General features: G+C 45.8%; 1 protein-coding gene across 3 annotated transcripts in view; it reads left to right on the forward strand.

The window, feature by feature from the left end:
• The window catches only part of TTC7A (tetratricopeptide repeat domain 7A), a 189,361-nt gene that overhangs the window by 158,757 nt on the left and 15,228 nt on the right, over window positions 1–15,376 (forward strand). For 2 of the 3 annotated variants that reach the window (XM_036379594.1, XM_036379595.2), the window contains one exon: window positions 7,051–12,781. The exons of the other annotated variant lie outside the window; for it this stretch is intronic. In XM_036379594.1, the coding sequence (XP_036235487.1) occupies window positions 7,051–7,272 (222 nt within the window). In that variant the 3' untranslated portion in view covers window positions 7,273–12,781. Of the gene's footprint in view, window positions 1–7,050; window positions 12,782–15,376 lie in introns of those variants that run through there. 3 annotated transcript variants of the gene reach the window in all.

The following is a 15,376-nucleotide window of genomic DNA, read 5'->3' on the forward strand; positions in this document are numbered from 1 at the left end:
TCTCACTAATTTCATTAAGGCTTTCTGCCAGGGAAGCCGGTACAGTGCAGAATTGGGACCTTATGTTATAAACCATATGTTCTAAATTGTTATTTCTGATTAGTTTGGGACCTTCTTTTGGTGCATATTTTCACAGACAACACCATGAGCCTGAGTTGTAGTTCAGTCTCCTGTGTTCTCTATTGCAACATTACTGTGACAACTGCTAAGATCAGGGCTGGGAGAAATCTTTCCTTCCCTAGGAAAAGAGACTGTGAAGCAAATACTGGATTTAGTTACTCTCAGATACGTGGTTGAGGCATCCTGTTAGGTTTCCTTGCTTTCTGCTTCATCTCCATGTAGGTCTCAGCAAAGGAAGAACTGTCTAGAGAGTATTCAGCATGCAGCAGACGATTCTGCTTTGCATGAAGCTTAAGTGAGGACAATCCAACAAGGCAGAAAAACTCTTCATTCTCCCTAGGCTTGTATGAGCCTCCCTGTGAAGAGATCAGAGCCTCCTGGTTTGAAATGCTGCCTTAGGGTTTGCTTTTTATGTCAATAAATGTTTTATCACATTTAAGTTTCAAACACAGTAGAAACATCCCTGCTAACATTTGATGAACTCAGTAGAGACAGCAAGCCTGGGCACAGGGCAGTGTGCAGCATGGCACAATGCTTCCCTTCTGCAGGGCAGGGGGTGCCTTGGCCTCACAGGGGGCCTGGGCAAGATGCTGCCTTTGCAATTACTCACTGCCTTGGAAAACACTCTGGCAAGCTGAGGGGGGGGATGTCTCTCTCTTCAGGACTTCACCGCTTTTGGTCTTTTCTTTCTTCTGCTTTTTATTCTCTCCCTGCAAGCTCGCTGTGATTGATAAAGCATATCCATGTGCCCAGGTCTCTGGTGGGATTTAGTTGTCACTGTTTTCACACTCAGGTAGTCTGTCTCTCCTGATACCTTCTTGCATTCTCCTTTCTTCCCTTCTCTCACACTCCTGTGTAGCACAGAGGCTGCAGTGAAGTTTAAACATCGAAGGCTAGGCTGCCTTTTGGTGCCTGCAGTACTGGAGCTGAAGTCTCCAGGCTGAGCCTACCGAGTTAAAACCCACAGGCAGTGTACAAGTGCTACAAATCATGATGCAGTCTCAGGTTTTTGCTTTTCCCAGCACTTGCCAGTTCCCCCCCACCAATGCTGTTCCTTCGTTTCTCCTCTCCACATTCTGTTTCGCAGTGGCCCTGCCTGCCTTCCCTCTCCTCCCTTCTCCTTCCCCTCCTCTGCTTTATCAAATGCAGCACTTCAGCGTCACTGACTGACAGGGGATGCAGCAGCTTGGGCAGAGGAGATGGAGGGGGGGAAGGAAGAGGAGGAAAAGCTGCTCTCAACAAAGGAGGCAGCAGAAACACTGAAAGACAGGCTTTCTCCCAGAAGTGAATCCCAGTCATCCTTTGTTAGGGCAACAAATTATGATGTGGCCTCTAACTCAGTTCAGTGAGAGGACCCTGATTGCTCCCTATACTCCTACAGTGTCTTTTCAGAAACAGAGCTCAGCTGTATAGCTCAGGTTTACCATAACCTGGACTGAATCAGCAAAAAGGGTGATAGCTACCCCCACACTGCCAGGCACTGCATGACTAAGTGACGGTGCCACAAAAAATCACTTCATTGCTCACAACTAAAAAAAAATCCTGGCTCTTCAGAGATGTAAAGGTCGTGAATGTAGGGGGAAAGAATCACAGAGCAATTGGCTACTTATATGTCTTTCTTTATTCTAGGAGACCTACGATTTCCAGGGTTAATCTTCACCATTTTCTAAAAGGACACTGATATTTCATGGTTAATGCAACAGAATTTGCTTACAGCTTGCTCTGATTGCTAAATAATTACAGAAGCATGTGCTGCCCTGTAGCAGTGCGGATTTTCTGTTACATGAGACTGTTATCACCAAATGCCAAATGCATCTTGAAAGGCTTTTTGTAGGGTTCTGCTGAATAAGCACACTTCTGAATGATCACTTTTCTGCAGCATGCCCTGCTTTTGCCAGCTGCTGATTACCCTCCTACTAACCACAAGGGACATGTCCACATTACAGATTGGAGTAAACAGTAAGGATACTGCATTTACCTTGAAATTAATTAAATAATGCACTTAAGGAAGCCCAGCAGCAAAGTCTGATTAATTCTGGAAACTTCTTGGGGTATTCAGACAATAATAGGCAGAAATGCTGTGCTAAATAGAGACAAGCATCAGAGACAATCTAACTTTGGAATTAGAGTCTTAGGCAAAGAGACAGTGAGAATTTGCATTTAATGTGATTATTAAAATCCATTTGTAAAGGATAGAGTCTTTTCCACCTATACAGATTCTCCAAAAATTAGATGACCTTGCAAATACAACAAAAAGCAACCTTCCAGGAATGAAATGATGTGTTTTTCTGGACATCTCTTTCCAATACAAGCCCTAAAGGAAAGAACAAGCTAATCTGTGCCACCTATTTGGAAGGAGACAACTCCCTGCAGCTCATCAGGTGTTTGAACTAAACATTTGCAAAGGAAGTTTTGATTTCTTTACTAAAAATAAACTCCAGCTTGTACATGAGGCTTACTTACATGTAGTCTTCCATAATGTCTTTCCTGCACTATTTTCTGGAAATTTTAAGAGCTAACATTTGAAGAGGTTTTGTCAAACCCTAAGGAAATTAAAACACAGGTAGAAATTTCATGACCTTCTGGAAGTGGGACTTCAAGTGTAGCTTATGTTCACTTTCTTTATTAGTGAAAATTGAAAATAAGTCACTTTTTTTTCTCATCTAACTTAAATTGAAATACGGCTCTCCTATTCTAAAACAAAAATAGCCTCACTCAAGTATCAGTTACTAAGTATCACATCACTGAAGGCAGGGGAGTCCAGTGCAGTGTCACCATAGAAGTGGTTTAGGTTTTGTTTGTTTTGCATGCAGACGAGGTCAAAAATACTTTTGAAAAAGCTTCCCATAGGCACCCTCTGTTCCCTGAAATTAAAAACCATCAATTCAGGAGTCCAGCTGTCAGCATAAGGCACACTAAATCAGCAGACCAGATTGGCTGTCCCCTCGCAGCCCTAGTCCCCTGCTAGACTGTCCCGGGCTGGCTGTGCCGAGCCCTTCACCTCAGCTGAGCTTCTGCCAGAGCTCTCAGCGCTGTCTTTTACAGTCTGGCTTGAGCTCTGCCCTCAGCACTCTGCCTCTGTTTACAAGAGCCAAGGTGCATCTTCAGACCTGCAGAAGAAATCAAATTCATTTGTGGAGGTTACCCTCAGACCTTCTCCAGTGAGTGAGTGAGTGAGTGAACTCGCACCCCAGCACTGTGCAGCTGTGTTGGTGCAAGCAGGACATGAAATGCCTCTGTGTGGCTGACAGGGGGGCTGGGTTGCCCACAGGAGTTTGAAGGAAAAATTATTCCCACTCACCTTTTGAGTTGGTTTGGATTTTTTTACTATTTATAATACACTTGAGTTTTAAAAATAAGCCTGTCCTCATTGCTCCTTAGAGTCTGACTCAGTACCAACACCACTGACAGAGAGGGCCATACTTAGAGGTACTTGTCATCTCTGGGAGGAAAATCACTGGGCAAAACCAGAAGTGCCAGTGCTAGCCAGGAGGTGGCAGAGGAGTCAGACTACCTTGTACACCAGTTTCTGCACTGTTTTGGCAAAAAGACAAATAGAAACTGAGGAAAGACAACAAACCTCGGTCCCACCCTCCATCTTCAGGAATAAGAGGATGAAACCCTTAATCACATTCCTGCTTGTATTTATACTAATTGCTCCTCTTCCTGAGATCTGACTTTATGAAATTATGCATGCACACCAAGCAGATGAGTTTCCATAGAAACTCAGGAGCTGAACTTTCATTAGAAAAATCTTTTTAAAAAAAATCTTCCAGATAAAAATGCAAATTGCCTGTCAGTGGGTGGCTTTCTGAATTTAGATATAATTTTTTTCTTTTGCACTGTAGGCAGATTCCAGCTGGACCTACATAGCAACAACATGCAGGCATTGTTTATAGCAAGCCAGACTCCATGGGGAAATGAGAAATTCAGTAGCAAGGAGAAGCTCTCAAGTGCAAATACCTCAGAGAAACAAAAACTCAAGTGCTCAGTGCTGCATCTTCCTGAGGCTTTGAGGTTTGTTCAGCCTCCAGCTCAAAATGCTTGTGGTTTGCAAGGAGCAGTGTGGGGAGGAGGGGAGAGAGGAAATGCAAAACCAGAAACTCTCCTGCACACAGAATTAATGATGTTTAACCTGTCCTTTAAACATCAGCAGCGTATTTGTGCCGCTTCAGTTAAGCCTCGCTAAAAGGCTGGCACCATCTGTCACAGCTCACTCTGGGCACAGGACGCGCTCTGTGCTGGGCTGGGGAGCCTGGGCAGACCTGGCTTGGCCAAACCCCAGCCTCACTTGGGCTGAGGCCTGGAGCCCAGGGTCACGTGCCCACACTGCCTGGAAGTCCAGGCATGCGTGCAGGAAGAGGGCATGGGGCTGTTCCTCATCAGAAGGGGGAAGCAGAATGGTGGCATGCCTGGGAAGGGCCACGGGCCTGGGCAGCATTTGGCACCACAACCAACAGTTGTGCATGCAAGCAAGGAGGAGGGGAAATCTCAAACTCCTTCAGCAAATGTTTCCTCCAAAAACATAGCAGTGTTTCACCTGTGCAGTATATTGCAGCATCAACAGGAGGCCTTCCCTGGCTTTGGGGAGCATGGAACAGCTCTCTCTGAGGGTTCACAGATGTTTTCTCAGCCAAACTGGCAAGCTTGAAAGCACTGAATACCAAAGAGGAAATTTTTACCTGAGCTGCGCTTCCTGGTGGGCACCCACTCCCCGTGGGCACAGCAGAGCACGGTGCTGCTCCTGGGCCTCCAGCACAGCACAGCAAACCCACAGGGGAGCACAGCAGGGAAGCCACACCAGGCTGTGGTTCTTGACCAGCAAGGGTGCTGGGGCATGCAAGGGAGCTGAGCTGCACGAGCAGTTTACAACGAGGTGGATTTCACTGCAGCATTGTTGAGAGGCGCGAGATGTCAGCCGGGCAGGGAATTCCCCTCCTTGTTGGAGAGGGATGACAGGCAGCAGCTGCTCGGGCTCCTGGCCCCTGTGCCTCCAGGGCCAGCAGCCCTCTGAAAGCACTGAGAGGCTGGATGCTGCTCGGTGTCAGGGTGAGGACAGCGCTGGCTCCCCCGCCACCAGAGAGCACAATCGGCTCTGCTCAGTCAGCACAACAGGAAGAGATTTTAGGAAGAATGGGTTTGTGGTCGAGGACAAACTTGAGCTGAGATAGCTCCTGTCTATTCTTGGCTCAGGAGCAGATTTGCCACGGCCACACTTCTTGCCCTTTCTATGCCTCATTATCCCTGTCAAGCGGGTGACTCAAATTATAATTGCACAAATTCCTTGCAGTCTGCCATTACGTGCCTGCAGCCATCTCCAGGCAGCCACCTCCAGGGGAACCAGCCTCTCCCACTGGGAACCTCTGTGCCACCTATGCCTACACTCAAGGGGATCCTAAGATTACACCCTGTTGCCTTGCAGTTTTCCTACATAGAGAGGAACCTAAAGAAAAAACACCCCCCACTGCATCTCTGAATGATCACATTTGATACTGAGTTGATTTTTCAGGTCAAGGTTATGGGCAAGAAGGAGTCAGTGAAGTTTTTCATAGCACTGCCAATATTTGATTAAATGGCTGTTTCTTAATATTTCTCTCAGGCAAATTAATGTGTTTCTGTAGGTATTAGTACTATCACTGGCCTTAAGGATGCTGATGCACCCTGTGTTTAATGGTAGTTTTGTAAAAGCAAACAAAACAAAACAGAGGAAAAACCTTTACTATTTCTAAAAGCATCACTATTCTTTCATCAGAAATTTACTTGGGTTCTAGTTGTGAGAGATTTCAGGTTTATTACATCTTTTCATATGCCCTAAAGGCAATTAGACAGATTAAAGATTAAGCTAATGCTTTTCCTTATACATATGCATCCACCTACTCCGTTGTCCCAGGAAAAGCGTGAAGTCAGGCAGTCATCTCACTTGCCAGCATTTCCAGAGGTGAACGTGGGCAGAGGCCGTGCAGAGCTTGGCAGGTGACATGGCAGTGCTGGCTGCTTCTTCCAGAGGCCACACCAGGATGGAGCTGGTGGAAAGTTCATCCTGGTGTGTGCAGCTTCAGGAGGAAGCAGAGAAATGCCACGGATACGTTGTGGCCTGCAAAGCCCATGTGACCATCTGGGCTCAGTGGTTGACTGCTGTGTAATTAACAGGGAGCCTGGCTCATTAGGTGCCTTTGTGGGTTCAGACACATCCATGAGAGCCCTATAGGAAAACATGTTCTTCCTAACACTTCTTTCATCCTCCCCCTCCCGTTCCCTCCAGATGGTTACACCCACTTGTGTCTTTTCTTACCCTAAGGACAGCTTTTTAAACAAGGTTCCTCCATCCTTCTCCTCCCCCACGCTGCTTTAGGATCTACATTGAAGTGCAGGAGGACAGAGCTGTTACATCCCATGCTGTTAGATACAGCCTGCCTATAGAAGGCTGTGAGGAGACCACATCCCTCTGCCCCCTGTTTGCTGGGAAGAAAGATCTCAGTGTGATCAGGATGTAGGAGATGAGAGACTTTACCTCAGCCTCAGCTGGGTGTTGCAGATGTGCAGGAACGAATTCAGAGACTGGCTGTAGTCAAAGCTGTGTATATTTTCTGGGCAAGGAGAGAGGGATGCTTAAAGGGCCTGTAGCCTTTCTTCTGTATAGCACCAGTAAACACTCTCTCAGTAACACACAGCAGCAGCACTTGCAGAGCTGAATCTGAATCTGCTTTTTAAAAAATTATTTTCACAATTGCTTTTTAAGGAGTGCATCACTATCAAAAACCACAGAACCTAACAACTGATCACTTTTATTCCTCAGAAATAGGTGGAGATGCCCCCTCCATAGGACTCCTGTGCCTGCTCTCACAAGGCAGCCTGGTGGGAGCTTGGGGTGCTCCATTTCTTCCTCTCTTGAGCGCTGTTGTTAACTGCCCATCACTTGTTTGTTGGCAGGGCCTGGTGCTGAGCAGACTTGGGCGGAGGGAGCTGGCCCAGAAGGTCCTCAGAGACGCCATCCGGATCCAGACCACCAGCCACACTGCCTGGAACAGCCTTGGAGAGGTCTTGCAGGCTCAGGGGAAAAACGAAGCAGCCATCGAATGTTTCCTCACTGCCCTGGACCTTGAATCCAGCAGTCCTGTCATTCCATTCACTGTCATTCCCAGGGAGCTCTGAAGCTGCTCCCCGCAGCTCTAAGCACTTGCATTGCCTGGACAGACACCAAAACCAAGCAGATAAACAAAGAAGCCCAACAAAAAGTGCCATTGTAACCTGGAACTGGGCTAAGTAATTCCAGGACGGGGCTCAGGTCTACAGGCTTAGCTTAGACAAGCCAAACTGAAGAAGAAATTGCAGCAGGCAAGAACAGAGAATGCCTTTTTCTTCACAGGTGCCTGGCTAACCTCCTGTTCAAGTTAATAGCAAGGCTTATTTCAAAGTGCTGCTTCAAGGTGACTGTAGAAAGATCATGCTAGGGTACAGTTGTTCAGAGCACTTGCACCTTTCAGTGTTGGTTGAAAATAAAACCCCCAAGCCCTGAATTAAAGCCCAGAAATGTTCTAAATAGGAGTAAATTCACCAACTAATTTGGGCAAGTTGTGTTTAGGTATGTGGCTGTCTCCCCACAGATCTGACAGGACAAGAATGACACTTGCACCAAATAGACGTACTATATATGCTGTTTACAAAATTATTTCATCTATTTTGATAATCCTTTTTCCTGCCTTGCTTTTATATACTGTATATGCTCACTATATTTAGTGTAGCACTTGCCTAGATCAACTTAAAATTAAATTTTAGTTTTAAATTAAAAATACTTTTTTTAAAAATAAAGCTGCTATTGCAGTATAACTCACAAAAGCAGTAAGACCAAAGACTAAATCAGTTCACACTTGAACTAGTATTAAAAACACATAAATATCTCCACTTACATATTTATTGAAAGGCCTTACATGATGTAACTAATTATAAGCTCTGAGCTTCATTCTTATTAATCACCTATTGCATCAGTTTAGTGAGGAATAGAGTGTTTACCAGTATATAGTGACTGAACTCTGTGCTCTGCCACATTACCAATCCTGGCAGAAAACATTTTCATATCCTTCTTTTGATGATGCAAAAGAAGGCAGCAGTCTTTTAAGGGAAAGTGTGCTGAAGGCAGTGTATGTGTATATGAACTGCTTCTTCCTTAAAACGAAATCCTTGGATTGTCCATAGAAATTTCACAGTAGAGGTACAGAGTTGAGCCTTCAGGGGCATCATTTTGCATCTCCTATCAGGTGTAATAGTGAGGAGCTTCTGATGCACACAGCCTCCCCATGTCTGGCACGGCCAGGGAGGGGACGCAGGCTGGCACAGCCCCTGCTGAGCTGCTGCTCAGCTCTGTGTGACCTCCCCAGGGCCTTGGCAGTGAGGTGGAGCTGGACTGTGCTGTCACATAAGAGCCAGCCCTGACCAGACCAGTCCCAAGATAAAGAAGATGCAACAATTTGCTGCACTTTTCTACAAAAAATAAAAAAAGGTTGGGGCTTTTCGCCCATTTTTGTCCAAAGATTTGCGACTATTTACTAAGTAAGTTTGCACTAAAGCACATTTTGTACTATAATTCTGCCGAGTATTGTGATCCACAACTAGTTCACTCTGGAAATAATAATATCCTCAGGCAATAAATAAGATGGGGTTGTTTCTTACAGAGCCTGAGGCTCTGGCAGCAGACTTGAAGTCAGTGTTGTTTACAGTTATTTGGAAATCTGCAGGCTAATGGAGAGCTGGGCCCTTGTGCTGCTCCCAGCCCTCACCATCCCACCCCCCGCCTTCCCTCAGGATGCCTGCACCGAGGGAAGCACACTGCTCTCAGGTTCCTCGCAGCAGCCTGGTGCACTCCAGGCCAATATTTTTATTTTTTCCCCTTAATGATGCAGATGCAATAGCCCAGCTTATTTATCTGTTCACTGAGGGATTCCAGATCTGATGTAGGCTGATTTCACTCCAGGTGAAAGCAGCCCAGCCGTGAAAGGTGCTCAGCCCATGAGTCCTCTGGCTTTGCAGTGCCACACAGGCACCCAAAAGGACTTTTTTAGGCCAGGGGCAGGTTTCCTAGGAGACGGTGTTCCCCAGCCACATTCCTTTTTGCAATAGCACCAGCAGCAGAGGAAGGAGTAGGTGTTAAAGTAGCAGAATTAAAGGAGTTTCATGAAGACAAAAAGATGCAGCAAGATAGGTTTTGCTGCGAAGGATGCTCTGAAATCGGCTCACTCTGCACTGCAGGGGGGAAGAGGGAAGGGGAGGGGGAGAGATGCTGTTGTTGACATAATATGTAAATTGTTACCCAGGTGTTTTAAGCCCAGTTTCACAGTCAGATGCAATCTGAGAATAGACTTAAGCAGATATATATATATATATATGTATAGATAGATGTTATGTTCTGGTGTTTGTTCTGCCCCACAGTTCCCAGGGTGGGAGCGAGCCCTCTGTGTGAGGCACAGAGCCGGAGTCGCCGCTCCCTTGTGCCATGTGTGTTTGCACAGCACTGCCATAGCAACTTCTGTGCCCTGGGCAGCTACTGGAGTACAAGCTGTGCATCCACCTCTGCCACCCAGGAGCTGCTTTAAGAGGTCTGTAACGTGGCTGGGCTGTGACCTGGCAGGAGGGTGCCTGTTTCCCAGCAGCAGCTGAAAAGCAAACACTCACAGATCCATTTGCTCCCGCACGCGTAGCTTGTGAACAGCCAGCAGCCCATCACGTTTGTTGTGATCAGGCAAACTTCATCCTGATGGTAATCAGACTTGCCACAGCACTCATCTTCCTGGAAGAGGGGCAAACATTAATGAATACTTTGAGTGCATCAACAAGTCAGATGTTGCCAGGGTGGTCCCATCTTGTGTGCATTAATGAGCGTTGCTGGCATTGGAATCTCAGTCCTAAGAGCCTCTGCTCTGCTCTGCTCTACCTGTGGCAGGGAAGATGTGCCTGACTAAAGGCCATCATCACCAGGAATTAGAGGGCTATGTACCCCTCTACCAGCTCACCACACCACAGCACTCACAACAATTGCAGACTAAGTACTTTGCATACATACTGGACTCAATCTTGAGATTTCCTGCCTGCTTCCCAGAGGATGCAAAGTACCTCTTGGCTGGAAGGGTATTGTATTGGCTTGAAATGCTCTGTACAATGCAGGAAAGAGAGTGGTTGTTGCAGACTTACAAGTATTTTGGGGGTGAATCCTCCAGCTATATTTGTTAATCATGCTCAGCAAAACAGAAGTCTTCCCAAACACTTACATGCTACCTCTCTCACTCAGCATGGATTTTGTTCACACTTCCAGATACAGAAAAACAAAGACAACTGCTTCAGACAATCCTATGTATTGTAGTATTTATTTAGATAGCAATGTTGATAAATCTGATAGACTTACTTCCCTGAGCTCAGTAATAGGCGTGGCAGGGAAGCCTGGCATGCTTAATGCTCAGGGTTTGAGATTTAAGAACAGAAGATTTACATCCCTTGTCTCATATGAATATTACAGATCATAAGTAATGGAAGTTTGGGGAGCAATAACTTTGGGGAACCAATTCTGCAAGTTTTAGCACTGACTTGAGTCTTAACAGAGTTTTCTCATTCATTAGTTTTGAAAGAGGAAGATAAAAGCCCACATCATTGCCTAAAGTATCACGGTCCTCTTGTTCCACCACAAGGTTCTTTTCCATTTTTTGGGAGAGTGCATGCAAAAAGAAAAAATAATTACCTTCTGTTTTCCTGTTGTGCAGTAAAGGAGTGGTATGTGCCGTTGCCTTTGACCAACAAGGAGGATTGCATATTGTAACAAAAGTGACTCTGCCTCCAGGATAACAGAAGGAGAAGCTCAACAGGCCAGGGAACAGCTCCCCTCCCTGCCTTATCCCCTGTGAAGTGTCATTAGTGCCACTGGAGCAGTTGGTTCCGAGCGTTCCCAGCTGAGGTCTGCCCACCCCGCGCTCATTCCGTACAGGGAGTACGGCGATCCCGCGCCACGCACGGACCCCGTCCGTTTCTATTGGAAACACTTCGTGCTCCTGATTATCACAATGGTTCACAAGTGCTAATTATCTTTTCTTGGTAATGACTAATAAATCCAAATGGAGAACAGTCCTGGAGGGTGTTTACTGGAAAATTCACTGGCTGGGTACCAAAGCAGGCACAGCACTGGCTGCTGCAGTTTGAATTACAGTTATTTTGTCAAAAAATGTTCCATTTTCAGAGAGTCTTAGGTAAAGAATGAGTTTGGCTAGTTTGTATTTCTTTTTAATGACAGCAAAGTGGGAAACAATCCTTTTTAGTGAAGAGACATCACTGCCATGATCTTTTTTCAGCCAAACCAACAGAGATTTGATAGTTGCAATTAGCCTACAAGAGGAAGGCTTCCCAAAGCAACTGTGCTTCAGCAATAATTCCCTCTGACTCAATTGTATTACAGGCATATTTTACAATTATGCAATGGGCATGTGGAGCTGAGATGCCTTTCCCTCCTTATTTGGCCCAGGGGAGCTGCTTTGTGCCCGCAGGGACAGCTGTGGCACACATCTGGGTGCCATCAGCGCTGCCCTGGCACCTGCCACCTGCAGGGTGGCTGCTGCTGCCAGCCCTGTGGGTCCTGCTCGCCAGCACCCATCACTGGTGTTGGTCCAGTGACCCTCAGACTGCTCCCTAAGCCTGGCTCCCTGCTTTCCTTGCTGCTGAGTTGTTGCTCAGTGCTGCAGGATGTCAGTGCATGATCAGACAGAAGGTTGTTTTCCCAGAAATGGAAAGCTGAGTCGTCCATCAGTCAGCGATGCTGGCAGGAGGGGAGGTAACCACTGACCCAGCAGTTGCCAAGATGGGTCCTCCAGCTTTGCTTCTAATGAACTGGCTTGTGCCTTCAGCTCCAGGAAACCAAGGCAGGTTCCCAGGTGACTGGGTACTAAAAGATCCAGCTGGTTTTCTCACAGAATCACATGCCAGTCAGTGTCACAAACCTCTGATAGGGATGCAATGCTGCAACCACTGCATAGCAGCCCATGATGACCAAGTAAAGAACCTCCCTGAGCCAGTGCACAGAGAGGTGCTCAGCCTTTGCACATCCAAGCATGTCCTACATGCCACTCTGATAGTATTGTCACGGGGGTCAGAATCAGTTTTCCATGTAACTTCCTTGGTCATTGTATGATATTTCACCAAATTTAATAAAATTGACCCTGTGGAAAACACAAATTGCTCCTTATATTTCCTACTGATCTTATTCATGCCATGGATGCTTCAAGCATTATGAAATGTCCAGTTGTTATATTAACTGGAACCCAGTGTGCCTAGGAGTTACCAGTTGCAAAGGGTATTTTGGCCTACACCCTGTAGTTCATGGGAAAAACGAGAGGGAGCATGCAAGCAGCGTGCCTTCAGAGAGGAACAGAGCCAGGAAAATGGAGCAATGTAGCTTCAGATGTTTGGATTTGTGGAGATTTAAGCGAGCATCATGCTTTTCTTGTGCTTCATCCAGTAAAAATAAACAAAGGTAGTGTGAGAAACTCTAAGATCGACGTAATATGCAAATATTATGCTGTCAAGTTTAGGGACTTACCTTACTTTGGCCACAATGCCATTAATCATCTTTTTTGCTACAAACAGTTACTCCTGTGATTATTTGGAAATAAAATGTCTCCATTTAAGAGTTTCCAGAGCATTCTGTGCATTTACACATTAATCTTTTGGGCAGATTTCAAGAGGGCCTGCTTAAAAAGTCCATCCCTTCGTTTCATACTCAATGAGATTAAGGATGAGGTTTTTGAAGAACATTTCTTCATAACTGTGGCTGCTTTGGTTTATGAGTGTACTCAGCATAAATCAAGCAGAACAAGGTTCCTCTGTGGCAATAACAGATTTAAGTCCTTCAGCTGCTCATACAGTCTTAAAAATTGAAAATTGAAGTGAATAAAATACTGGCTCTAACTTTTTTCCCATCTTTCTCTCAATATGGAGAGGGAGCAAAACGCTGGTGTGGGGCAGGGAGGGAGGGAAGGAGGGAGAAAGCTTCCATGTCCCCTCCAAGCAGGAGCCCAACTGAAGGCCTGCAACTGAGCTCCAGCAAAAGCTGAAGAATTTCATTGTTCAGTGCTGTCTGAGGAGACCACTCATCTTTGCTGGTACCTAATGCTGGTACATTGCCTGGTACCTGCTCTGCATCACACAGACATTTAATATTCCCTTTCTGTTTAAATGGGAAGAAGATAAGTCCTATTGCCCCTCATTTTTGCAGGAAGGAGCTCCAGTTAGTTTGGGAGCTCCATCTTTAATAAAGAATCACTTCTTCCCTTGCAGAGAGCCGAGTTGCATTTCAATGATACTCTTGAAAGGTCATTAAGAATAATTTAATAAATTTTAATAATTTATTATATATTTTATCTAATTTTTAATAATTGATTCATACCTCCACTTCTTTCTGCACCAGAATGTTCAGATACATATAATATATTCCTGCTTCATGTGAGGTCCAGATATTTACTAGTTCCAGATATTTAGCAGTTCCATAAACTTCCCAAGGGAAGAAATGAGAAGCATTGCTGCTTCCCAGATGCTCTCTTCCATGACAGTCTCAGGCAATCAGATTTTTGTGGAGTCACCAAAGCACCAGAGTTTACTTTGTCTTTAACCACATCCCTCAGGAAATGTCACATCCCAGTCAGACGTGCCTGAACCAGTCTTTGCAACAAAGGGAAAATAACCTCCTGCTCTTTAAAGACTGGTGTTAGAGAAAACAGACTTGGGCAACACTGGCTTATTGTGTTGCCATTAGCAGCCACGAGAGCATTGAAGGGAGCTGTGGCTGTCAGGCCAGTTCCCTGTGCTGTGCTGTCTCCAAAACAAAGAGCAACATCTCACAGCCAAAACATCCCCGCAGATCCACCAGCTGAAGGGCAAGATTCAAGGGCTTTCTCAGTGCTCCAACTTAAGCAAGTGTTAAACAGTGGAGGAAAAAATCCTTGCAGGTCATTGCCCTGAGTGGCAGAGCTGCAACTTCCAGGTCTGATCCCATTTAGAACTGATGTAGCTGCTATGGTCATCTGGCTAATGGAGGAGGAGAAGCAGGTAGGCAGAACAACTGAATTTTATACAGCAAAAGTGGCAAGTATTGGATCATGGCCTAAAAAAACAGAAGAGCAATAAAAACTGTAAAACAGGAGATGTTTTCCTTGCTGAGGAGCTCTCACAGAGGCAAAGCCCAGCTTCACCAGCTTTTCTGACAGAAACATGTAAAAACCTCAGTCTGTGAGAGTAAGAGCAGATGCCAAGCAGCCTCCTGACTGCAGAGACCTCTCTGAACCTCAGGTCTGCCCCTGCCCTGCAGCAGAGACCCCAGTCCAGCCAGAGAGCACAGGACCCAGACCCCTCCATGGTGTGCTTAGGGCAGATGCCAGTCCTGTGCCTGTCAGACAGCACGGTCCTCAAAGCAAACACTTCATTACATTATGCATGACAAGTCAAACATCTTTATTTATAATGCAGTTGTTTATGATATTGTAATTATGTCTGGAAAGCAGGATGAATGAATCAGCAATAATTATCCCTGTATTTTGTTGTCCAGGGAGAGGGGCTGACAGTGGCAGTCAGGGTTTGCAGTGCTGGGTGCTGTTTCAAAAGGATGGGAGTTAAGGATACAGTGATTTTCTGGTCACTGGAGGTTAGAGGTGATTTTGTGCCCAGTGTAAATGGCATTGTCTGGCAGAGACAATTAGCAAATGAAGCGCTGCCTCACCAGAGGCTTTGCAGCCTCTGAGTCTCTTCTTCCAGCCTGACAACAAACAGAAATTTGAGATGGTATCTCGGGTTTCCAAAACAGGAAGCTGCTAAATCCAGCAAGAGAGCAATTCATTTCCCACTTATAATGATGCTGCTTTTAAATCCCCTTTGAGGATACTGAAGTGTTTTCCGAAGGGTAGCAAGGGAGGCATTTCATCCCCATTTTTCACCAGATGAAAGACCAGCTCTGCCAGGAGTGGAGCCGACAGAGGGGTGTTTTTCTGTGCAGAACTGGTTGCTTCACTGTGACTCAGGCTCTGTTCCTTTCTGCAGTCTGCCTCCCACCCCTGACTGCCATACCCGAGTCACAGCATGGCACAGCCCTCCTTCAAACCCCTTTTCTTTCAAGGTCTCTTCTGTGGAGGAGGAGTTAATGGAAGTTTCCACTCACTTGTTATATTAATGCACTATAAATGACTTCTATAAATCATCAGAGTGGCCCACCTCAGGCACAGGTTGGTGCAATTACAAG

Source organism: Molothrus ater, chromosome 3, assembly GCF_012460135.2.
Source record: "Molothrus ater isolate BHLD 08-10-18 breed brown headed cowbird chromosome 3, BPBGC_Mater_1.1, whole genome shotgun sequence".
Classification (NCBI taxonomy): Eukaryota; Metazoa; Chordata; class Aves; order Passeriformes; family Icteridae; genus Molothrus; species Molothrus ater.